General features: G+C 38.7%; 3 protein-coding genes across 4 annotated transcripts in view; 1 reads left to right on the forward strand and 2 right to left on the reverse strand.

The window, feature by feature from the left end:
- Positions 1-576: 576 nt before the first annotated feature.
- Positions 577-3,681, reverse strand: pithd1 (PITH (C-terminal proteasome-interacting domain of thioredoxin-like) domain containing 1). Its single transcript, XM_008422884.2, has 6 exons — positions 3,159-3,681; positions 2,556-2,599; positions 2,243-2,320; positions 2,061-2,165; positions 1,687-1,795; positions 577-1,123 (listed from the first exon to the last, which is right to left on the reverse strand). The coding sequence occupies exons 1-6, from the start codon at positions 3,354-3,356 to the stop codon at positions 1,022-1,024; spliced, it is 636 nt and encodes a 211-aa protein (XP_008421106.1). The 5' UTR covers positions 3,357-3,681; the 3' UTR covers positions 577-1,021.
- Positions 3,682-7,305: 3,624 nt separating this feature from the next.
- eloa (elongin A) lies at positions 7,306-19,450 on the reverse strand. 2 transcript variants are annotated; one of them, XM_008422885.2, is made up of 13 exons: positions 19,330-19,450; positions 18,014-18,209; positions 15,773-15,829; positions 15,505-15,617; positions 14,430-14,887; positions 12,858-13,174; positions 12,106-12,214; positions 10,331-10,483; positions 10,142-10,239; positions 9,213-9,393; positions 8,998-9,127; positions 8,554-8,717; positions 7,306-8,464 (listed from the first exon to the last, which is right to left on the reverse strand). In XM_008422885.2, the coding sequence occupies exons 1-13, from the start codon at positions 19,338-19,340 to the stop codon at positions 8,403-8,405; spliced, it is 2,049 nt and encodes a 682-aa protein (XP_008421107.1). In that variant the 5' UTR covers positions 19,341-19,450; the 3' UTR covers positions 7,306-8,402. The 2 variants fall into 2 exon arrangements, with proteins under 2 accessions (XP_008421107.1, XP_017163087.1); XM_017307598.1 differs by lacking the exons at positions 18,014-18,209; positions 19,330-19,450 and adding an exon at positions 16,303-16,729.
- Positions 19,451-19,571: 121 nt separating this feature from the next.
- The window catches only part of klhl43 (kelch-like family member 43), an 11,687-nt gene continuing 5,026 nt past the window's right edge, over positions 19,572-26,232 (forward strand). Inside the window, exons 1-2 of the mRNA XM_008422886.2 lie at positions 19,572-19,725; positions 25,508-25,901. Of these exons, the coding sequence (XP_008421108.1) occupies positions 25,594-25,901 (308 nt within the window). The 5' untranslated portion in view covers positions 19,572-19,725; positions 25,508-25,593. The remainder of the gene's footprint in view (positions 19,726-25,507; positions 25,902-26,232) is intronic.

A 26,232-nucleotide genomic window follows, 5' to 3' on the forward strand; every position in this document is an offset into this window, starting at 1 on the left:
TTTTTTAACCACAAAATCGATAAAATAAATACATCTTGGTAATTTGTGTTTTTATTTGACAGTAACTAAAATATTTTGTTTTGTTGCATAATAAAAAAATATTGTATTTTTTCACAACATAGACATAGATGAGCAGGAACAACGAAAAAATATACAAATCTATCAAACTGTATTTTTGATTTATTTTTATGGGCGCTATTCTCAACAGTGACATCACGGAGCGAAGTTTTTTTTTATCTCTTTTGTCCCCAAACGAAGAGAAAAAAAAAAATCAAAATTTTTGGTTCACTTGTTTTTGACAAGTGAACTAAAAATGTTTTTTTGCGTTTAATTTTTTGTGGTCTAAAATAAAACATTTCTTGAACTGAAATATAACAGGATTATTTTATTTTTGTACGCATTTTTTTGCAGATCTAGTGCTTGTAGATCTATCAGGGCTTCACATTGTGAATCTTCACATTTTTGCCAGTTACACCGACCTGACTCACATTTACTGAAGACATAAACTCAGTACAAACGTCCAGCAGGTGGCAGCAGCCACTTCTGGGTGCAAAAAAAAAAAACCCCACAGAAAGGTCAAAGTTATTGTAGCAACTTATTTATTTTTTAAGCATCAGAAAATATGAAAAAAGGCTTCAGATCTTTATCGCCTTTCATGTATTGAAACACTGAATCAAGCAAAGCCGTTCATGATTTAAACCTGCGAATGATGAATCCAGGCCGTCGTCATGGCAACCAAGATGTTCACTTAACAAATAACTGACCCCGTCCTCCTCCCTTCCTCGCTTTATTTAACAGCACAATTCATCACAGAAGATTTTTTTTTTAAAAAAACAACCTTTCATGCATCTGTTGAGCATGTTGCCATGGAAACAATAGAAGTGCGCTGGTTTCCAAGATTACAGCGCTCGCTCCCACTTGTTGAACCCCTCCTCACTGCCCAAACGCAGCGCTGGACTTCCTGTTTGACATTTAGACCTTCAGCAAACGCCGCTAAAACTTCTTTCTCCTCCTCCAGTTCTCAGGAGATGAAGTTGGTCTGTGGGATGATGCTCTCCACTTTGTGATCCGCTGGGTTTGCTGCCGCCTCGTAGTTACAGATGGTCACTTCATGTCTGTGAGTCTTACAGAGAACAGAGCAGAAACACGTTAAATATGGGGTGTCCAAATTGCGGCCCAGGGGCCGTTTACAGCCCTCGGAAAGATTTMTGGCGGCCCTTGATCAGAATTCAAGAAGGCAGTGGATGCCGATACACATTTGAAAACGTTAGGGTGCAAATTTCACTGATGCCAGACCTTTCAAAAAAAAGATTCAAACAATTTGACATCTTACCACAGAAAATGTAAGGTTTTTGTTCTGAATTTAATGTATTTTAATAGCTAAAAAAAGGACAACAAACATCCAGTGACTGTTACTAAAATTTAGACCTGGGCATGGTAAAATTAAAAATGAGTGAGGCACATCCTGATTTTGTTGGTGAAAATGAAGAAAAAAGAAAAATACCCACTTATTTAATTCAAATGTTTAGTTTAGTTTTTCCAATTACAATAAAGAAGAAAAATACAAAGAATTCTGTAGCCCCCAGAATACTTTGGGCACCATGCATTAAATCTGCAAATTCAGCAGAATGATCTAAACTTTCTCCGATCAGAAGATGAGAACAGACAGATTTATGCCTGACAAACCTCTGAATATTCCCCTCTCAGGCCGATGTAGTACACCCGGGTGTTCTCGTCCCCAAAGTTTTTGGAGATGTGGATGGAGAGGTGATGGACGCTGGAGAAACGAGCAATCCTGCAAACGACAAGCGACAGAAGGAAAAGTCAAACGATGGCTTCCAGAAAGGAAAAGTAACTCCTGCCTGATCATTTCACAGCAAAATGTTCATCCCAAACGAAGACAAACAACTTAAAACATTTAATTTTTTAAAAGGCAACATGGACCTAACTGATAAGGATAAACTTAAATTTAGCTAAAATAGTTTAATTTCAGGCTGCAGGTCCTCTGATTTCTAATGTTTCTGCTCAAAGTGTCTGAAAACTGAAGCGTGACGCCTCACTTTGTGGGATACTCCAGCTCAGCCAGCGGGTCTCTGTTGAGTCTGAAGGCTTGGTCCGGTTCCCTGCCGGTGTCATCAAACGACATCTGAGGGATGTTTTTGTATCTGCAGACAACAATCAGACGCAGAATCACAATGCTGCCACCTAGAGGCAAAGGGAAGCAACAGACACACAGACTCACAGTCGTATTTCTGCTGGATGAGAGTCGTCGTTTTCTCCAGAGATGATGATGCCTTTCAGCTTCACGCTGCCGGTGAAACTGAAACAGACGAGATGGCGTCAGTCCGAGGACGCGGACAGACGAGAAGAGAGCACCGAATGAAATTACACCCAGCGGGACTTCAGGATGACGCTAGGGGCTTATATCCAGAACTTTAGCCTTTTCAAGTTTGCTGAGGAACAATATTTACAACTAAATACAGAAAAAAATGCTAAACGGATAAACTGCACACAGAAAGCAGGATAATGATGATTATTGTGAGAGCAGGACTTACGGGATGTTGAACAGTAGCTCTTCATCCACATCACTCTCCACATACTGAAGGAAAACAAAAACATGGTCAGATGCTTCTGTGTTTGGGATCTGCACTGTGAAGATTTTTACAGGCCCATTTTCAAATCCTCAGACTTCAATCCTTTTCTGGGTATTTCCATGGAGTCTCCTCAACAAAAAACCTCCAGAGGCGCAATGGAGGCACCTTAACCAGATACAATCAGACCTCCGACTCTCCCAACACTCAGACCAAAGAAGCTTACAGTATACTTCATGCATAGTAAGCAACCATCCTCCACTGCAAAGAGGAGGGTGTTCTCTGATTGGCCCGATAGAAAAACTACCAGAGGAATCGAAGTGAACGGAAGAAAGTTCAGATTAAACCTTACATGAGATTTGAAGTGAACGGAATAGAGCAGGCAATGGCCAGACTAAGAACTGTTCACGCCTGTCCAGAAATTAATACATTATTTTATTTTTATTAAACTCTTATGTCAGGTCTTAGTTATGCATAGTTTATTCTGTAAAAGGTGCTACTAGTCAAATATTTTGTCGCGGGGTCACAGCCTGACTGCCCCGGGAGGAGGCCCACTCTGCCCCGCACCTTGTCTCGCAGGTTCCGCTGGTCCCACGGCTTGAACACCAGCCGTCCGTCTCCGTCCCTGCTCTCGTTCAGACACTGGAGCCTCTCCAGGTCGATGCGTTGATACAGCCCGAACTCCACGCCTCTCTCTGCTGGCTCATGCTGCCCCTCCGACCCGCAGCTGTGGCTGTGTCCGTGTCCGTGACCGTGGCCGGACATGGTGGACTCAAGTGGCCGAACTTAGTGATTAACCTGCAAACAAAATAATGAAGCTTTCCGAGTAAAACGGGCTGCTTTATAAACGAGGACTCGGTCAGCAAGTTTCGTTTTTCAGCGTGAAGCGAACTAAGTTTAGCTAAAAGTGAGGCGAGGTTAATCCGACAGTTCCGATATGAGCTCTTCAAAATAAAAACAGCAGCTTTTTCGTTGCAGTAATCTAACGGAATAAATAAGATTTTCGAAGAACTATTAACATAGTATTAATTGGAGTCGATGCTCTTATGTTTCTATAGCTTTACTCAAAGCTTAACTCGGTTTTTGTATCTTAATTTGTAACGCTCTCGACATTTTATTTTAAAAAACCAAAAAAAAAAACAGGGTCACAGGGAAATGTCAACCGGTATACTGTCGGAAGCTTTTTAGGAGGAGCCAAAACTGAGCTCTGATTGGCTCCCATCGATTACCACCAAACGCTGCGACTGACGTAAAATGTTTACAAGCGTGTTGCAAAAATAAATAGGTTAAAACCTATAATATAAGAATAGACCCCGCATTGGCCGCTCCGGCGCAGGAAATACGGCGGCCATCTTGGAGCGGTATACCCTCCTACTTTGCTCAATCAAAACAGCAGAAGATGCCTCAGCACTGAGGSATATTGTTGTTCGGATCGATGAACTATTGATGTGAGGGCTCCACAGACAACATTTCACAAGTAAGATTGACATATTATTGTGTATATATTGTCATTAGAATATTACTTTACTGTATTTATGTCCACCGGCGAGATACCAGCTAATATTAGCTACAGTGCTTGGTGTAATACGGGGTTCAGCCCCGCTATGAAGGCTAACTGAGATTCTGTAAATCTAAAACAAATTATTATTCTCTAACATTGACTTAGATTATTTGACACAAGAGCCTACATTAGAAATTCAACAATGTAACATATTAAAACTTAATATAAAACTTATATTACATGTTATAACATTCACCAGCAAAGTTTACACAGGTGGTAAAGACTATTATTTATATGTAATTCTCTCACTCTGTCAAAAGTAAGATACATCCCAAATCTTCCGTTTTTGTTTTGATATGAGGAAGAAGAGGGAGATATCTATAGAGACAGACGGATTCACTGCAGCACGGATGAATCTCACATCGGATTTTAGACTCAATCTCAGCTGCTGAATCTCTGAAGCTAGAACTCGTCGGCTGGAAAACAGATATATATATATCTATATATGTATGGATTACATACATACATACATACATACATACATACATACATACATACATACATACATACATACATACATACATACATACATACATACATACAATATATATTATTCAGTATTAATCATTATTTATTTGTCATTATTAATCATTGTTTATTTGTGTTTGTATATATAAATATGTATTGATCTTACTAAATAAATTATGAACGGCTGTGTGCTTTGTAATAGGCTCAAAATACATCAATATCAGAATATTCCATTCCTATTCTATTGTTATTGCCACTAAGCATATTTAAATATGCTGAACTATGTATTACATAATACAATTGTTTATAAATGTAGCTTTGATAGATGTTTGAATATGGTTTCCAGTAACAAAAAAGCGTGTTATGATCGATTAAATGCGCTGATACGTCATTGTGCTGCTAAACACATAAACTGAGTGGAGTGGTGGACCACTCCAAGATGGCCGCCCTAAATCTCGTCAGCGACAATAGGGGAGAGCGGTCCATGAGGCGTGTATCCTTATATTATGTCTATGGTTAAAACCACACAGAGGTTCATAATTTATTTAATAAATTATTTAGTAATATCAATACATATTTATATAACTATATAAACACAAATAAATAATGATTAATACTGAATAATATATATTGGATACATGTTTATATGTATGTATGTACATGCATACATATATATAGGTATATATAGATGTATATGTTTTCCAGTGACGAGTTCTAGCTTCAGAGATTCAGCAGCTGAGATTGAGTCCAAAATCCGATGTGAAATTCATCCGTGCTGCAGTGAATCCGTCTCTCTTTATAGATTCTCCCTCTTCTTCCTCATATCGTCTTTATGAAACTTTCAAAACAAAAACGGAAGATTTGGGATGTATCTTACTTTTGACAGAGTGAAATAATTACATATAAATACTAGTATTTACCACCTGTGTAAACTTTGCTGGTGAATGTTATAGCACATAATATAAGTTTTACATTGTTTCCTTTCTAATGTAGGCTCTTGTGTCAGATAATCTAAGTCAATGTTAGAGAATAATAATTTGTTTTAGATTTACAGAATCTCAGTTAGCCTTCATAGCGGGGCTGAACCCCGTATTACACCAAGCACTGTAGCTAATATTAGCTGGAATCTCGCCGGTGGACATAAATAGAGTAAAGTAATATTCTAATCACAATATATACACAATAATATGTCCATCTTACTTGTGAAATGTTGTATGTGGAGCCCTCACATCAATGATCCATCGATCCGAACAACAATATCCCAAGTAGGAGGGTATACCGCTCCAAGATGGCCGCCGTATTTCCTGCGCCGGAGCAGCCAATGCGGGGTCTACTCTTATATTATGTCTATGGCATCTACTCTATGCGCCTTATATATGAAAAGTTTTAAAATAGGTCATTCATTGAAGATGCGCCTTATAATCCGGTGCACCTTATAGTGTGGAAAATACGGTACTTTAATTTTATAAAAACAAACTAGACAGTTTCTGAGAAACACAATTTTTCCTGGTAAGGTCTAGTAATGGTTTGGACTGCATGGAACCCTAATCAGACCATAAAAATTGAAAAAATATTGGCAGAATCTCTGAGAAGCCCTAATCTCATTCATCATTAAAGCTGACAGAACAGATCTCTGAAAAGTTTCCTTATTAATATCCATATCCCATATATTTCTACAATCAGACATTTTCATTCAAAAGAAGTTCCACACAGAGAGTTTGTCAGGGCAAAGTCAATTTTAATAAAAATGACCACATAACATTTATTAAAATCTAATAAAATTACAGTTTTCCATCTACTGGAGCCCGTGTTGCAGGGAGGGTACCAGGTCCCATTTCTGAAAATAAATACATCTCATGGTGATGGAGGGTTGAAGCCGCAGACGTCCTATGAACTTCCCTCATTAGAAACAGTTTGTCACAGTGAAGCAGACAGAAACAGACTTCCAGCAGGAGGAGAACAGGACCTGAAGCCACAGCAGAGGTAAAAATAAGACAGCAGGGTGTGTGTTTCTGCTTACAGTTCAGCCCTCCTCCCTATACACACACTGAAACATCACCAGGAATTACAGGATCACATCTGAACGGCTCGGTTTCCCAACGACGGCTCCTCCGGCGGCCAGGAAGTGACCAGCGGGTAGGTTTAGTGTCATTTGGTCAGAAAGGAAAAGAAACGAGAGCTCATTTAATCAAAAGTACCTTGAAAAGAAAAAGTTCACCTTGTTTTCTTTAAAGAGACAAAGCAGGTGTCTGATCCAATTGCCCTTTGTTAGCTTAGCTTAGCACAAAGACTGGAAACAGATGGAAACTGCTAGCCTGACACTTTTAAAATTCATCTTTCTCTTCTGTACGCAACATGACAGATGTTTCTCTGTGTGGCCAGAGGTTCGCTGTTACCCATGTATTTATAATAATGTTTGAATTCACAGTATTATTCTGGTAGATTGATGATCTAGAGCCAGGTTCATCTCAAGATGCTCAACGTTTCTCTCCTGAATGTTAAAATACTTAAAAAACATAAAAAATCCTGCTGATGAGTGAGCAGCAGAGAGCCAGGGAAATAAAGAAAATGCAGGATTTCCTGTCTGCAGGTGTGTTTTCCTAACATACAGCTGTCCAGGTGAATCAGGCAGCTGCAACCTTCATAAGGCTGATTTTTAAATCAAGGTTTTGTGCAGTCAATACTGGAAAGTTCAGCTGCTTCCAAACAGGAAACTGGTTTTCTTTAATGAGCCAATCCTCCAAGGAAACCAGTTTCTTAAACATAAGTTCTTCTAAGACCCTTTATGATCCAGTTCTTGTTCTTCATCTCTGGGAATATCATGAAAAGTGGTTAAAATCCTCAGATGGCAAGATGAAACCAAAGAAGAAGAGTTGGGCCAAGCAGCAGAGGAAGAGCTATTTCAGCAAACGGCTCTCTGGGAACCAGACGGTTTTCCTAAAGCATTTTTACTAATTAATGAAATATGACATAAATCCTGACAGGCTGCTGGTAACAGAGCTCTTTACCAAATCATCTGTCTTCAAATTATGATTAATAATAAGATTTTAAAAAAGGTTAAAACTGAAGTTTAAGATTAAAAAACCCTTAAAACGGGTCATTTTGCTCTTTAAGCATCTCATATCGTTCCAGTTTGTCCTTTTTAAAAAAGATGATTCCAGATATGAGACGGAGCGGAGCGGACCGGACCGGACCGGACCGCTGCAGGACGTTTGGCTCCACAGAGACGACTGGACTCCTGTTCTCCACAACCTCATTCAATTAATACCATCTACCAACAGGACATCGTTTTGGTTCTACCAGCCGCGCCAGCGGGTCCAAACAGAGATCCGGACCACAATTAATTCAAATAGGGAGTTGGGATAAAATAAATGAAATCCTGTTTCTCAGTATTAATCTGCGTAAATCATGATTTTTCTGCAGTGAAGCATGATTTTCTGAAAGTCACCCAGATCAAACCCAAAGAGCTGGTTCCAGCCGATGCTGATTCTGTTCATATCTACAAATCGACGCGTTCTCTGATTCCATGTTTGTTTCTAGTTTTTGTGCTCAGCTCAGAAAAGCAGAGCCATCTAACGTCTACAGTCCCCAAACGGTGAAAACGTTCCAGCGGTTAAAGATGTCCGCCTGTGTCTGTGTGCCGTCGGCGCCGGAGGGAAATACTGAAAAAGCTGCAGAAAGGAAGCCGTGTTTTCAGCAGTACCGTGAAGTTCATGCCGTGTGTGTCTGGAGGAAAAAAGCAGCTAAAATGAAATTAAAACCTTCCTTCGGATTCTGGCAGACTACCGGCGGGAGAATCGGTTCTTGAACGCTTTGATGGTTTTCGCCATCATGGGGGCGATTTCTGCAACAGAAACAAGTTCAGGAGAGTTAAACCCAAACTTAACCACACATAAACATCAACACACCCGATTAAAATCAGAACAAACTCACTTTTGACTTGTGGCTTTTCCCGGCCGGGATGAACAGTTCCTCCTCCTCCTCCTCCTCCTCCTCCAGGTGGCGCTGAAGAGCGAGACGAACTGGCTGGAGAGCTGAAATGTGAAGAAGAGGAGCGGCTGGAGTCACCAGCAAAGTCAGAGGATGCTGGTTTTATTCTGAAAGAGACAAAGAAAAGAGACTTAACTGAGCTGCAGTAGAAACAAAACCGTTGCATTTGCTCTCAATGTGGGACAATTTATCATCCAGCAGTATTGATTATTGTAACAGGACTAATCAGGACCTCGGAGAAAAGGCTCCCCCTGGTGGCCATTCAAATAAGAATTTCCTCTGACTAACATATCGACTTGATGAGAGGAAAACGCTCAAATCTGTCAGAAAATCTGTTAGCCATCAATGTAAAGTGATAAATCTGACGTCTGGTCATTGGAATCTCACTTGATGGGGGAAGCAGCTGCGGTGGAAGCAGATGACGAGCCGCTGGAGGTTCCAAACTTCTCCTGGCGGCGGCGGACGTCCCGCGGCGGCTTGGCCACCGAGTTCACGAACGCCATCTTAACCTGCCGTCCTGGAGGACACAGCGATCGGGATCTCAGTTCCCATCGGGAGCTCAGACATCACAGCGCGACTCGAGTGAAGCCCCGCCTGCCTACCTTTGGGTTTGTTGGCGTGGGCAGAGCTGATGTTCTGGGTGAGCAACCTGAGCCGCTCCTCGCGCTCGTCGTGCAGCCGCAGGTACATCTCCCTCCACGACTCGAACTCCTGGGGAGACTCGCGCTTGAAGTCCCGCCGGCAGTGACGCATCCAGAGCTCGTCTGAGTCCTCAGTGAAGCACTGAGCGAGGAGAGAGGAAAAACTCTCAGCCTCAGGAGGCAGAGCAACGCTGAAACTTTAAGCTTTAAAGAGGTCATTTTTGGCAATAACTAAAAGTTTTTGGGTGTCTGGAGAAGGAGTATTTCAAAAACCTCCGAAATGTAATGTCGCAAATGAGCAGGCACTCCCAGTTACCTAGCAACCCCAGTAGAGTTCTGCCCGTCAACCTAGCAACCAAAGCTGAGCCCCAACACTTGTGGTCAGCTGGTTTTAGCTCTATTTTCACTGTACAACGGCTGATGGAAAAAAAACTACAGTTTTGTTGTTGACTGCACAGTTTTGTAATAAGTACAACATAACGCTTGATTCAAAGACTAAAATTGCTAGTTGTTTTAGTTCTCACTGAACTAAAACAAGTTTTGCCTGATTTAACTTCAACAACAAATGGTGAGTCAACAGAAATGCAGAAAGCATTTGCTGCATTCTTGTTGGTTGTGCAGGAGACTCTACTAACGCTTTTCAAAGATGTATGGTTGTATAATTGCTTATGTGTTTGCAGCCATTTTTACGTGAGTTAGGGGGCGTGGCCAGCAGCAGCTTATTAGGATTTAAAGTGACAGAGGCCCTCAAACAGCTCAAAATACGCAGAACTCACCAAACTAAAGTCTTATTATTATGATTTTGTGCAAASAAAATATTTGATCACCCAGAGATCTGTCCTAAGCTGTTCAAGGAAGCATCATATTTCACCTTTGAGGTTCGAACTAACCTGGTTGCTCTGCTCGATCCGGTACAGCTGCTCAGGAGTGCATCTCTCCAGAACCGGCTCCAGGATCTCGAAGGGGACTCCGCCCACTTCGGCGATGGCTGGCAGGAGAGTTAGAAAGTTATGTCCTCAGGAAAACTAAATAAAAACCTGCAGCAGCCTCTAGTTCAGAACGGTGGGGGCAGAACTCACAGTCGATGTTGTTCTGCAGAACCCGGATGCACTGCTCATACAGGGTCATCATCCTGGGCAGGTAGGACGTCTTCGACCCTGAGTAGACCACCATCTTGGAGTTGAAGCGCTTCCCAGTGAAGCCTGCGTCCTCCTCATCGTTGCACACGGGAACTGGAAGTGAAAGCAGTGAAATCGGACCTGAATCAAAGCCTGAGCGAGAGAAACCCGAAACTACCGCAGGAGTTTCAACATGAGGTTCGGCTGCAACATTAAATCATTACAAACATCCAAACCGATGGAATCAGAACAGAAAGAGGCTGAATGCAGAGAAAAATCTGCAGCTGCTGCAAGCAGCGTTCAAAAGCTCCCCCAGTGAAGTACAAACCTTTCAAATCAAGTTTTCAACTTTTCCAGCACAAACGCTTTATAGATAAAAACTGTACACATAAACTAAAAAAAACTGTAATTTACATTCTGCAGCAGGTGTAAAGTAAACAAAAATATAACTTTTTTTTAAGTTTCTCTCACACACACCCTGTATTCCTGACAGGTCCAATTCCAATAACACTGTTTAACATGTAAAATATCCGCTAAGCTTTATTTCAAACACACAGATCAATAAGTCACCGATCCATTGGAAATATATCCATTATTACTAAACTGAACTAATCCAAACAAATTATGTAAAGTTAAATGACCTTCCTGCTCAAATTAAATGCTTAAACACAAAATACAAAAAAGTAAAAGAAATGTAAAAATAATTTAAAAACAAAAAGTTTCTCACTGTTTCCTGGCAGTTAGCAAATAAAGATCATTTTAATAATTCTCACTGAACTAAAACAAGTTTTGCCTGATTTAACTTCAGACAGAAAAAATATATCTATCTGTCTCTTATAAAAATATTTGATTTACAATCTAAGTAACAATTTTAGTCTTTGAATCAAGCGTTATGTTGTACTTATTACAAAACTGTGCAGTTTGAATATCAAACACTTTCAAGGACTTTAGACGGAAATCAAGCACTTTCCAAACCTTGAAAACACTGAACTGAAATTGAAGCATTTTCAAGGATTTCAATCTCTGTGCAAGTTAGGAAAACATGTTGCTTCAAGTGAGAGAAACTTAAAAAAAAGTTATATTTTGTTTACTTTACACCTGCTGCAGAATGCAAAATACAATAAAACCCAATAATAGTAACGCATTTTGTCATGAAACAGTTTTTTTAGTTTATGTGTACAGTTTTTATCTACAAAGCGTTTGTGCTGGAAAAGTTGAAAACTTGATTTGAAAGGTTTGTACTTTACTGGGGGAGTTTTTGAACGCTGCTTGCAGCAGCTGCAGATTTTTTATTCATACTAGATCAAACTGATTTAAAACATTATTGCATCTAATTACTGAAAATCAAAGTTTATAAAGTTTTGTAGGGTTTTAAGGTTGATTTTTATTGCGATTTTATGTCTGTGAGAAGCGCTTTATAAATAAACTTTACTTACTTACAAACACATCAAAATGACAAAAAATGTGTCTTAGAGTGAAAATATGTTTCATTCATTTTTAATTTTATTAAGATTTATTTAGTTTTCTGTATTGACTCTGATACTTCTACATATATTTTTCTTATTATTCTAAGAAAATGTTGGATTTTACCGAATAACTTTGCCTCTAATTGAAGTTTCTTCTACTTAAAATGTAATTTTTTATATTTCTGGAGTAGTTTTCCAGAATTATTTCCACTTTTGCTGTTTAAAATGAGATTTTTTAGCCTTTTCTCACAGTGAGGTCACAGCTCTGACCTTTGCGCCGCTGAGGGGACAGCGGCGTGTCGATGGAGGGCAGAGGTCTGTAGTTGGGCTGGATCGCTGGGAGCGGGATGTCTGGGAGCGTCGGAAGAGCCTCCACAACCTGAACGGAAAAAGTGAGAACTTCAAAAAAGGCTTAAAAATACAATTTATGTTTTTTTCATACTAGATTCGGTTTCCATTATTAATCTTTTTTTGCTCTCTTTCCTTTTTAAAAAAGAAATTACAGAAAATATTTTCACAAAGTGGCTTTTATTTCAATTATCTCTTCTGTGATTTGTATGATGGAGTATTAGAACCGGGCTTCTAGGATTTTATGAAAACAGTCGTAATTTTAATAGGAAAAAAATAATTTTTTCATAGGAAAAAAAGAATTTGTCAGGATTTGACATTTCCAGCTCAGTTCAATTGTTTTTTGCATGTTTGTTTCAAAGTCCTGCTACTGATGATAATCAGATGTGTCAAAAGTATTTTTATTAAGTATTAAGTCCGAAGTAGAACTTCACAAGATGCTCAACGTTTCTCATTGAATTTTTTATTATTTTTCATGTTGAGTTCTCATAACACTTTTTTCTCCTGATATTACCACTTCATTCTGGCGTAATTACAACTTTAAATTGGTAACATTATGACTTTTAATTGTGTTATTTCAATTCTTTTGACTTACGACAGTGTTTTTGTAATATTATGACTTTAGTGTCTTAAACAGAAGCTTTCATCCGACACGTGACATGAAGATTTCTCACCCGTTTGCGTTTCTCTGGTTTGGGTTCTGAAGACCTGGAGTCGGAGTGACTCCTCTTGGAGCTCTGAGATCCGTTCGCTTTATTCGCTTTAGAGGAAGAGGAGGAAGAGGAGGCCGTCGTTCGGTTCTGACGCGACGACGAACCGGAGGAGGACTGAGATGGTTTGCTGTGAGAAGAGGACGACGGTTGCTGCTTCTTCTTCTTCTTGACAGGAGTCGGCGCGTCGTACGTGAGGAACGACTCGAAGGACATGGTGGGCGCCTCGAAGTCATCGTCGTCTTCCTTGGAAGGGGAGTCCTTCGGTGGTCGAGGTCGACCTGGTGACGGAAAAACGTCAACAACAGCCAACAGTTTCAGAAAGCAAATTAAATAACGAGACAAAATGGAAGCAACGCAGTTTTAAGTTTTCAATTTAAGTCAGAAATAGCATGAATAAACTGAGCTGAGATGGCGGGACGCAATGGCTGCAGGGAACTTTAACGYTGCTTAGCGACACCTAGTGGYTCMGAGCAGAAACTGCACCTGGTTTCATCTGCTTTCCATAATAATTTAACAGAAAAGAGAGAATCATCAGGTAAAACCTGAACAGATATTCAAAATAATCAGGAATTTATTTTTATTTTTCCTTTACTTAAAAGTGATTACATTTATTTGGTTGTTGTTTAAACATATATTTGAACTTTCTGTACTTTACAAGTTAAATTATGTCCAAATTACTTTTCCCTTTGTATTTTTGTCCTTCCTAACTAAGCTGCTACCTTAATTGCCAAAATTTTAAGTAAATAAATAAAATTATAATTTGATTATGAAATAAAGTGCATAACTGCAACATATATTATAATGATTATAATAGTGTAATTATTGTGTTATATTTTATCCTTCAGTTAAATCAGTAAATAGAAATAAACATCAGTGAATCTCAATAAAACACATTTGAAATATATATAATATTATACATGTGTATAAAATATTAGTGCCACAAACTTGTGAAAGCCCACAATAATGACATAAGGATGTGTGGCTCAATAAATTAAAGACTATAACGACAAATGGAACAAAAATAATAAAAATTATTTAAATATTCAAATTTAGACATATATTTAGTCATATTTTCATCTTGTTTTAGGCAGCTTTGGCACTAAATATTGTTATTGTTGTTAATAATAATAATAATAATAATAATAATAATAATAATAATAATAATAATAATAATAATAATAATAATAATAGGAATTATTATTATTGTTATTTAATAAAACTAATTAACTCAATATGTCTAATAATTTTCATATTTTGGTACCAAATGATTAAAACTAAATAGATAAATGAATGAATGAATGAATTATTAATCACACTGATAGTGAAACATAAACATTGCCGGTTTATCTGTCACCGTAACCGCGGCGACGGCTCAGAGAACCGATGAGTCAGCAGTTCTCAGAAAACGGTTCAGGACTTCCTGTCGGAAAACCTGTTGATCGTCTGGAACAGGAAGTTCTCTGACACAAAGTGTTCCTGGATAATCATCTCTCTCAGGTTAAGCGTGTCGGGTCGGAACCAGCCCATACTCACCGTCCTCTCCTCCTTTCTTCTTCTCCTCCTTCTTGGTGTCGTGCGGCGTCGACTTCCTGCTGTGCTTCTTCTGCGGCGGCGGTGGCGGCGGACTGTTGGTCCTCTCCCGGTCAGCGCTCCGTTTCTTCCCTCCTCCTCCTCGGTCGCTGCCCGCCTGCCACCGCTCTTCGTCTCTGTGGTGATGGTTCTTGCTCGGTTTGCTGTGGCGGATCTCTTTACGGGCAGGAGGAAGAGGAGGAAGAGGAGGAGGGCTCGGCTCCGGCTCGTATTCGTCTGACTCGTAGCCGCCTCGCTGCGGGGGGCTGTACTGCTGCTGCTGAGACGGAGAGGGGGAGTAGTTTGACTGGTACACCATCTCCTCCTCCTCTTCCTCCACGTAGGAGCGCTCTTCCTCAGGAGACGGCTCTCTGTAGGACCTGTGGTGGGACTGGGGAGCTGGTTTGGGGTGACTGTTAGGTCTGAAGAGAAACCACAGAAAAAACGAACCTTAAACGCATCATCATTATTATTATTGATGTTATTATTTAACATCTAAATAATTTCTTTAAAAAAAATTTATTCTCAATATTTTTTATTGAATAATTTAAGTATTTTTGTACCATCTGATTATTAAAAATAAAAAATAAAATTATATATTTAGAAAATTAACTATATATTTTTAATGTATAAAAATAAACAAACATTGTTTTTGTTTATTTTGTATATATATATGTATATGTTTTTCTTTTTTACGAATGCACTGCTGCTATGAATCTTGTACTGTGATGTATAATAAATAAATAGAATAAAAAGACAAGTTATGAAATAAATAAATAATAAAGAGACAGTTTCAGAGAAACAGAGAAAATGAACCTTGAACGCATCACCACCGTGGTTCATATTAACCTGACATGAGAAAGTAAGTGCACCCTCAGGTCCTCTCTGGATTCTCATAATCAGCGTAAATAAAGACGTGCATTATAGATTTTACACATGATAATAACCTCAATCAGTTCCTGAATCGACTTTTCCTTTCACCTGACAGCTAATGATTTCATGCTGTTTGCGTGTTTAGGCACACGTGTGCAGATGCTACCTGTCTGCAGTCTGAGGAACCAGCTTCTTCCACTTGGCTACCAGGCTTTTGGCCAGCTCTCCTACGTCGTCATGTTTCCTGAAGGAGTTCACAGTTTTGCCCACTCCAGTTCTCTGTGGGACGACAGAAATATGGAGATTAGCAGGAAAACACGGCGCTGCGCTGGCGCTACACGTCACCGTTAGCAGCTGGAAGTCGTTTTATAGATTCCAACCCTGCAGGTGAACACGTTTTCCCTGAATAATCCTCCATAGAGAGCAGAACTTACCACCAGTATGTCCACAGTCATCTGCACTTCTCCCAGTCTCTTGAGAGTCTTCAGTAACTGGAAAACAAACAGTTTAAAGTTTAGAGATCTGATCTAATCAGGAGGAGCAGACGAATAAACTGACTCCTAGTCATGCTTGCTTTGAATTTACTTCCAGACAGAAACTTTTGATTTGTTAACTTTTTATTTAAAACCATAGAAACCTGAGAAATGGGTCAACAGTACGGGACAAAATGACGCCTGAACCTTCCCAAAGCTCTTCAATCCCAGAGCAACTTTAAGTGTTGGGATAAGAAATGATTGAATTAGAAATTAGAAAACATTTTCTGGAACATATCTGAGCTAAAAATGTAGGAATGTAAGGGAATTAAGTCATGGAATGAAGGTGATGACACCAAAAACTCAAATATGTTCGGTTTGTGTTGTATGAATGGGAACAAACATAGTTATACAATTATTATTGTGTTTTTTAACTGTAAGTAATAAATTCAGTTAAACTGTGTGAAATTATCTGGGTTTATTGATCATACAGGTCCTTAAACGCCCCTTCTGGTCCCTGAACGCATCTCTGCCGCCTTTGTTTTAACAAAGAGGGGCACAGTCAGCTTCAGCTTAGCTCTGCGGTTCTCGGCCTTCCTCCCGCAGAATGCGGTGTTTAACATGTAGCTGTGGCCCGGCTGCAGGGAACCAGGGCAGGGGGAAACATTCAGGCCTTCAGCCGGAGCTCGGTCTCCTCTGACTCCTCTGACCGGACTGACGGCGGCTAGCTAAGCGGCTAACAGCTTCTCTAACTGGAGCGTTCCGGTATTGGACCGGTTCCGGTTGATTTTGATCAGTTGGTTTTTCATCAGTGTCTCGCAGCGAAGCCACCAGCCACCGAACCAGGCTGACACGGTTCCGTCTGGGTGAAAACTGCAGTTAAATGGGCCAGTATGAACAAGTAGAAGCTCAGTAAATATAGTGACGTTTCTGCGATGCATTCACAGAATGTCGGAAATCTTCACGCTATTGACGGTAGATTTCGTATTGACGTGTAAGAAATACACAATAAGCTCGCTAAATTCTAATATTTAAAAAAAAAAAATTCAAGTTTTAACAACTATTTGAGTACTTGACAATAAAAATGACATGTTAATATAAAAATTAAAACGACATTTAATGCAAATTACAAAATCAAGATATACACATCTGACTTCGGATGGTTTAAGATAAAAAAAAAAAAAAAGACTAAACAGAAAAAAACTGTTTTGCTAATCTATAGTCCAAATAATATAAATAAAATAAATTTAATGAAGATTTGTTTTTATTTAGTACTCAATAAGAAAAATAAGACATTTAATTAACTTATTATTCAAAGAACTCTAAATGTGGATGATTTTATTGTAGTTTGATTGTTTTAGAATTGAATCTGTCTGTATTAAAAATGATTAAATTGTTTTTAATTATAAAGTAAAAGAGGAACGTGAACAGCTTGGGCTGATGAAGCTGAAACCATCATTAATCCTTACAGATGCTTCAGGTTTCATGTGGAAAAACATCCGTTCTGACTGATCAGTGGAGATTTCCTGCCTCATTCGGACAAACCATGACCCTCTCACTGAAACTGCAGGATTTCTCTGGGCGTTGTCACTCAGGAGCTGCTTACATACCGGTTTTGGTCACATGATTCACCTGTTAAACCCCCAACCCTCCAATTAACATCCCTGTGAAACCATAACACAGCCATTACCATGCATCCATCTAGATACCAGTATTTACTGAGACAAATACAGAAATAAATTGTTTAAATATCTCCTGTTCTGTTGTCAACTTGTCTGGAATTTACTCTACATGAAAAATCAGAGTAATCTTTAAAATATTCCTAATATTCCACTGCATTTAAAAGCCTCACAGTAGTAGCCTTCAGTTTTTCCATAAATTATCTAGAATATTCTGTAATTTCCCCAAAAAGGAACCATTTCTGATTAAAACATGTACTAAAAACCATTACATATACCTTTGTGATACTTTTTACAACTATAAACACAACTGTAAACCACGACTGTCAAATTTCATTTAAAGGAATCCTAAAGCCGGAGCCAGACTGCAGTCCGTGAACGCATCATTTAAGAAAACGGTTACGACTCTCGCTAAGCTGCCGTGTCCGAACGTCTGTGACGTTTCTCGGCTTAAGACGGTTCTCGGGACTCGGTGGTTCAGAAACATGGCGCCCGGTTCTCTCGGACCGGGTGAGTGGTTTACCTTTCGGGGCTCCGGGTTGTCCTGTATCCGGGACTGAAGTCGCTCCACTGTTTCCAGCAGCTGATCCGCCATGGCTGCTGCTGGTGGTTCTGCTGCTGTTGCTGCTGGTACCCTGTACCCCGGAAACTGTTTCAGGATCCGGGCTGAGCAGAGCGACACGGCCGGGGAGGAGTTCCGCTGCTTCAACACGCTGCCACTAAACATCCAATAGAAAGAAAAACATCAATAAACATGAAGTAAACGCAGCTTTTCTAAAATAAAACACAAATCTGTGCAGGGGGAAGATGGAGGATCGTTAACTTAGTAGAGCATATGGTATAAAACAGACCAGTTAATACAAAAACACTAAACCAAAACAAAAACCATCTTTAAAATAACTGCAGTTAATTAGTTATTATGATATTTATTAACATATTCATTCATTCATTCATTTATTACATGTGCTGTTACTGTGCTTGTTTTTYAATTTATTGAATATACAATAACATTTATAGTTTTTTTTCTAATAATCTATAGTTATTTTTTCTATTAATATATCTAGCAAAAAAAAGCAAAGTTATGTATTAATTTATTTACTTGTTTAATAATTTAGCCATAAAATTGGCCTTGACCTCTTTTTAAAATCTACACTATATTTTACATGACTCTTTTTTTGGTTCATTTACTTTATTTTTATTATTTTATCCATCATTTATTCATTTATTTATTTTTTGCTTATTAAATGTGCTTTAGTTTTTTAATTTATTCAAAACATTTGAATCCTTTGTGAAGTGACATGAACATTTACAGATTTTTAAAATAATGTAGGATATTTTTATGAAAACAGTAAAGGCTGTTTCAGAAAAGGTACTAATTTATTTACTTATTTATTTACTCATTAAATTTGCTGCGACTTCTGTGAAAGCTATTTTGGATTTTTTTTAATCCCTTTTTTGAGTTAGATTTATATTAATTTATTTTATTTTTTTATTATTTTACTTTTTTATCCATTATTTATTCATTTTTTTGTTTATTAAATGTGCTGTGATTTTTTTTCAAATAATGTTTTAAAAAAGTGACATTTTTTACTCATAAAGTTAAGTTGGAGCTCATTTATTATTAAATATTGACTTTACCAACAAATAGTGACATTTAGAAATAGAGAAGATGTTCATATATTTATAAGGAGATATTATAACGTCTCAACTTTAAAACTTAACTTATTCAGGTTCATTTTTATCGAAAATACAACAGAAACTAAAATCGACTGAAATTCCTCACAAATCTCTAATAATTTCTCCTGGTTGTTTGTAACATAAGCAGAAGGAAAAACTGACCTTGTTTTCATTTTGTGATGAGAAATCTGGCTGATGTTCAGCAGGGAACCGGATCCAGAACCAGAACCTGAAACCCAGCCGGAGGTTCTGGGCGGTGGGACAGCTGGGAAACTCGGGGCTATTTTGGGGCTGAAGGAGAGAGTCTCTATTTGGAGATGGAGGTGGAAAATGTGAGGGAGGTTCTGACGAAGGCGGAACCTGACGTCACATTGTTGGTGGGAGCCTGAAACCCCGAACCACACACACACACCCACACACACACACACACACACACACACACAGCCCTCCTGCGGACGGACTAAAGGACGAGACAAAGCGGAAAACAGCCGAGGAATTAAACACAAAGGAAGGAAACCGAGAGAAAAGAAAGGAACAAGAGAGAGGAAGGAGGAAAAGGTAAAACTTTTAATCTAATCAATTCCTGCTGGGTAATCTGATTTTCTTGGACCCCATTTAAGGTGGTACTGATGAGGATATTTAAAAGTTTTTAGATTCTTTTTCACCCATTTTCAGTTAAATACTCTGTTTGCTGCTCACATGTGACCTGCTGTCATTAAAAGACTGAAACGCAACACAAGAACTAATCAMAACTGAATCTACAGAAACTGTATTTTATTCACTGCTTGTCATAAATAACAAATAYCGCCATTTTTGTGAAATAGTAAGTAAATAAATTCTTTATTGTCATTTTATATTTCCTTACATTACACAAAAAAATCAATAAAATCGGTGCTTAGWTCTCTTAGTGCAATAAATAACAGAAACAAAAACTGAAAATAACATGATATTGAAATACCAGCGTTGTTGCAAAAACTGTCCCTGAGTCGATTTGAATATCTAAAAAAATAAAATCATAATTTAGCTAAAAACAGATTTCATCAGTGATTCCTGAAGAGAGGAAATGATGATGCATCTGTGCAGGTTTCACGTTTTTTCACATTTCAGCACAAGACAGTTAAAAGTGTTTTACATCATAAAAACAAACAGTAACCAGGAAACAAGAAACAAACATTTCATATCATCAAATGCCGTCATCATTTCAGAGCGACGCTCGTCTGCAGTTTGGACAAGAAGAGGAATAAAAGCAGCCAAAGAAACTGCTGCATGCAAGAAATATTAAAATATTCATATTTCTGTAGGATGATAAACTGTCCCGGATTTTTTTGCAATTAATAATAATATTGTTATTTTGAGACCATTTTCTAGTAATATAGCAAAAACAATGTAAGAACACATTCATAAAGATCAATAAACTTTAACTTCTAATGAATTTTGTAGCGTTGGAAATGAAAAATAAATAAGCAAAACAGCAGAAACAACAAATAAAATGAATTATTAAGTTTCTGCAAACAAAATTATCCTTCAGAAAAGTTTTAGTTGAGACTAAAGAACCAGACTGAAAACTTTAGTCGTCCAGTTCTTGATAGAAACAGAGAAAAGAGAAAAACGATAAATCAATAAAATTACAATTATTGATCTTATTTAAATTTATTGTGCAATTAATTGATATATTGTGACAGGAATAGTTGTTTCACGCATATTTCTGTAGAGCAGAGGGTGTTTGTGTTAACAAGAGAAATACGACCAGATTACACACACACACACACACACACACACACACACACACACACACACACACACACACACACACACACACACACACACACACACACACTATAAATACTCTGATGAGACAAGAAGATATTGAGCTGAACGGACTGAATGACGCATCGCTCTGTTTAGCTGCACAAAGCAGGAAGTCTGTGATCCATGTTTATTATTATTATTATTATTATTATTATTATTATTATTATTATTATTATTATTATTATTATTATTATTATTAATACAGGTAGACTGACCCAGATACACTGAAAAAAGAAAACAGGTGATCCAACTTAAACCAAAAGTTAATTTGTTACCAGGAATCATATTCAGTTTATCCAAATAAATATGTTAAGTTTATAAACAAATGTTAAACAAATGTAATCAAATTAAGTCTGACAAACTTAWTTTGATTACATGTAACAAATTAGTTAAACTTTTTTAAGTTGAGGCTCTATTCTCTGTTTTCCAGTGAACCCAGCATAGTCAGCCAGTTTCTGGTCTTCAGGTTAACCATCAGGGCCGATCGTCCCTCCTTCCAGGCTTAGGGTCAGAAAAATGGCAGCTAGTATCTCTGTGGACCCCACACATGCTGGACACAAACAGTTTAGACTGTTTCACCTCCCAGTCTGAAAACGTTGCAGCCTGAAGAATCAGAAACTCTGCTGTTTTTACTCTGTCAATAACCTGCTTTGTTTATGCATTTCATTCCTGTTTCTATGTGTTAAACTCAAGTCTGATTTTTAGTTGTAAACACAAATGATACTAATTATTTTATTTACAATGACACCAAAAAAACAAATTGTTTCCTGTGAATCTAACTTGACTTCCCATCAAGAAAACAGCTCACATAAACTCTGGTTTGTGTTTCCTGAACTCCTGTCAAAAAAAATATATTTCTCAATGTTTGTCAGCAACATGGGAGAAATAACTAATTGATTTCAGATTCAATAACTTAATTCAGATGCAGAATTAGGACATTTATGGAAGCTTAATTATAAAACTTGGTAACAAATGCCTTAACCTCTGACATTTGTTGAAAACAAGACGTAATCATCAGCAAACTGGAGAACATTCATCCAAACTGACAGATTTTTCTTCCTTTGCTGTTATAATTTACAACATTTTGATTTGATTTGGACTGAAACTTCATCCTCAAGCTCTCTTGCAGCATTTATGCGTATATTTATTTGAATAAACTAAATATTTGTGTCTTGGAGTGAATGAGACGTGCAGCTGTAGCTGTAACGAAGTGCTCCAGAGTCTCTGCTGCTGGGTTGTTGCTGCTCTGCTTCAGCCAGGGTGTCTTTACTTTCTGTAGCAGTGAAGCCCCCCCCATCCCCTTCATGTGACACCAGCAACAGCTGCAGGTCCGTCCCACCCGGCCCGGCCCGAGTCCCAGCCAGCTCCGTCCATATCAGGGCCCAGCAGGCCAGAATGTGCTATTTATGGAGGACGGGACAGAGGCGTGAATCATGTTTACATCTGTGGCCGAGTCCGGCTGGCCGACCGGCCGGCCGGCTGCACGCCGTCGTTCCGTTTTACAGGTTTTCAGCCGAGACCATTTCAGTGTTTCAGTTTCAATGTTTGACGGTTTCAGGTTTCGGAGGATCTTGTTACTGCCAACAGAAATCCTGAAAGAGACATAGAAACAGAAAGATTTGCTTTAAACAGTGGCTTGAAAACACTGATCTTATTTTATTTTAGAGCCTAAAAACACACGTTAGTCAAAGTAAATTCTGAAAAACACTCAGAGATTGGATCTTATGTCCTGGTGTGGCTGAAATGTGGTCTGATTTGTTCCTGACGGGAACCTTCATGATGCTGGAAGCCACCAGGACATTTTCTGTTTAGCCGCCATTTTGAAACATGCTGTTGTTCTGTTCAACAACACAAAATAAAAAGTAAGACTGAGGATGAAAAACCCAACAGTTTTAACCATAATGACTGGAATATTCATATTTGATGATGGCACTTGACAAAATGCAATATATGTTACTGGTTTCATGGTTATCTTACTGGTAGCTCTGCCACAGCAAGCAATAAATCAATCGCACGATGAAACAATTGATGGTTTTTCTCTTTTTCTACAAAAACTGGCAGATAAAAGTCTTCAGTCTGATGCTTTGGTCTCAACTAAACCTTTTTACGAAGGGAAATTTTGTTAGCAGAGATTTCATAAGTCATTTTATTTCTTGTTTCTGTTGTTTTGTTCATTTATTATGAATATTTAAAATGTCTTTTGGTTCCAGTGTTAAATTTTATTAGAATTTCAAGTTCATTGATCTTTGAGAATACATTTTATATTACTTTAAAATGGTTGAAAATAACTTCTGGGACAGTTTATGAATGGCTGTGTGACGTGTTCATGATGATTTTACTGCCAACCAACCAAGATTGACTGTTAAACGCAGTTTGTTTTTTTAAGTAAAATATGGTGCTCTGTGATTTGTTTCTGACTTGGTTGGACATCACAGATGGATTAAAATAAAACTGCCTAAAATGAAACGATGCAATCTACAAAGATGATGGTGATGCTGAGGCGGATGGTCAGCCATCAGGGAGGTCTGAGCATCTGCAGCTTTTTCACTGAACATCCGGCATTTCTGCTGTTCCTAAGATCTGTATTCTTTATTGTTTTCCAGAAAGCACAATCAAATAATCCTCTCTGGGTTCTTCACAGAAAAAAAATCCAGGAAATCACACTATTAATGAAATAAATACCGTATTTTCCGGACTACAAGCCGCAACCCCAAAGTTTTTATTTAAAAACCGGTAAACATAACATTTTTGCAATTTATTTTTTTTACAAAAAATAAGCCGCAGGTATCTGCAGCTCCAGGTTTTCCGCAGCGACGCAGCAGCAGCAGAGGGGGGCGGACACCCAACACCTGAGTCATAACAGGTCGACTGAATATCACATTTATTACGGTTGAAAAAGAAAAAGTTGCCAAGTTTAGATTTAACTGAACTGATTACGGTAGTTTCCGAACTGTAACAGTAAACGTGCCGATCCTTCGTGTTGCTATTAGCATGTGCTAAATGAAAATAGGCGCTTCTTTCTTCTTCTTCTTTAGATTTCAATGGCAGCTTGCATCCATTATTGTTGCACTACCGCCATCTACTGGATCCTAATATCTATGCCTCAAATTCTCATAATGATCCCAGTATTATTTAAAAATCCAAAAAATCTTCTTTTTCCCCTCAATGCTATTTAACTGATGAACAACATTCTCAAATTTCAATTCCCTATTAAAACCTAATTCAGTTTTAATGGGCGCTTTCTTCTTTTATTTCCAATTTTAACTTCCAATGATTCACTTCCCCATATAAGTCGTACCAGGATATAAGCCGCATGGTTCAAGGCTTAGGAAAAAAGTAGTGGCTTATAGTCTGGAAAATACGACATATATACACTGCTCAAAAAAATAAAGGGAACACTTAAACAACACAATATAACTCCAAATAAATCAAACTTCTGTGAAATCAAACTGTCCACTTAGGAAGCAACACTGATTGACCCGACGAGGGTCCCCGTTGTCAATCAGTGTTGCTTCCTAAGTGGACAGTTTGATTTCACAGAAGTTTGATTTACTTGGAGTTATATTGTGTTGGTTAAGTGTTCCCTTTATTTTTTTTGAGCAGTGTATATAAAAAAAATCTAAATTCTCTCTGGTATTGTTCAGAGGGCCTGACCAAATGTGGAGGCGGGCCGGATGCGGCCCGCGGGCCTGTAGTTTGGGGACCACTGATTTAGAGCCTTCAGTTCAATCCTGAACAGATAATCTATGTAAAACAGGTTAGAGTCATTTCATAATTCTGCATTAATTCCCCGACCTCCATGAACAACTTCTCTGCTCGCAGATCTTCCCCGGTTGCTCTGTGTGTAGAGAAGCTGTAAAACACAAACTGCAGCCAATCACCTCCTGATGGACACACAGACTGTCCGGCAGCGACGGCTCCAGGAAAGCTGCTAACTGGTTTTCAGCAGCGTTTGCAGATGTTACTGGATCCATGTTCATGTCAAACCAACAAACATGTTTAGTCATGAGTTCATTATGATCAGTCACTTTTGTTTTAGTTTGGTTTTACAAGCCGCACCAAACGACCAGGCTACATGTTTTGATTTTGAGGAGAGTTGTAAAAATGCAAAAATAAAGACATAACAGAGTGGGAATAAAGTCATAGCATTAGCGCAATAAATTAATGATAATATGGAGATAAAGTCATAACAATATGGAGCTAGCGTTCTGATAATACGAGAATAAAGTTGCAATAATGTGGGAATAAAGTCATATTTCAAGAATAAAGTAGTAATAATACAAGAATAAAGCAAAAACATTCTAGAATAATTTTGTAGCAATTTTATGCAAAAAATTAATACAAATTTAAATGAGGATTCCTGAGCAGTTTTACTTGGAATAAGAAATTTTCTAGAAATTTCCTGAGATTCTTTGATGTAAATATCCTGTTTTCCCCTGAATAAATGAATCCATCCTGTGAAAACTGCTTTTCCTTATTCCGCTCAGTTTTACTGAGTTTTTCTCTCCGTGTCTCGTTGCCTCCTCTTCAGGTGCTGTGTGTTGTGTTGAAGCAAAACCACCAAAGAAACCAGGAACAATCCTGACAGCTTGATCAGTTCTGAACCTGAAATCAAACATGGCGCCTAAGAAGAAGGCCGTCCGTCAGAGGAAACCTGCTACAGACGCCATCATGGACCCCAGCTCCCTGCCGGTGAAGGTGGAGAGCCGGGGCGACGGCGTGGTGGTGGTGGAGACGGCGGTGAAGAAGATCGAGCAGATCGCGGCGCTGGACATCGCTCAGCTCAACAGCCTCAACCTGCCGCTGCCGCTGCCGCTGCCCGTCATCAAACCCGGGGAGCGCGGGCTCGGCCTGGGCAGCGAGCTCACGCGGCCTCTCCATGGCAACGCTCTGCTGGACGAGCTCAGCAAGATGCGGCAGGAGAAGTCAGTCTGCGCCGCAGCGTCTGGATCAGAACCAGGCTCTGAGAAAAGATGCTGAAATATTCTGATGCACATTAAAACTCAGTCAGAAAAGCCAGAGAGTTTATTACAGATGTGATTCAGTAACAATCATCCAGATGTGATTCAGTAACAATCATCCAGATGTGATTCAGCTGCTCAGATATAAACCATCAAACGTTACAGCTGCAGGGAAATATAGTTAAACTAAAAATGGATTAATGGATGGATGGATGGATGGATGGATGGATGGATGGATGGATGGATGGATGGATGGATGGATGGATGGATGGATGGATGGATGGATGGATGGATG

Source organism: Poecilia reticulata, linkage group LG11 (genome assembly GCF_000633615.1).
Source record: "Poecilia reticulata strain Guanapo linkage group LG11, Guppy_female_1.0+MT, whole genome shotgun sequence".
Taxonomy (NCBI): domain Eukaryota; kingdom Metazoa; phylum Chordata; class Actinopteri; order Cyprinodontiformes; family Poeciliidae; genus Poecilia; species Poecilia reticulata.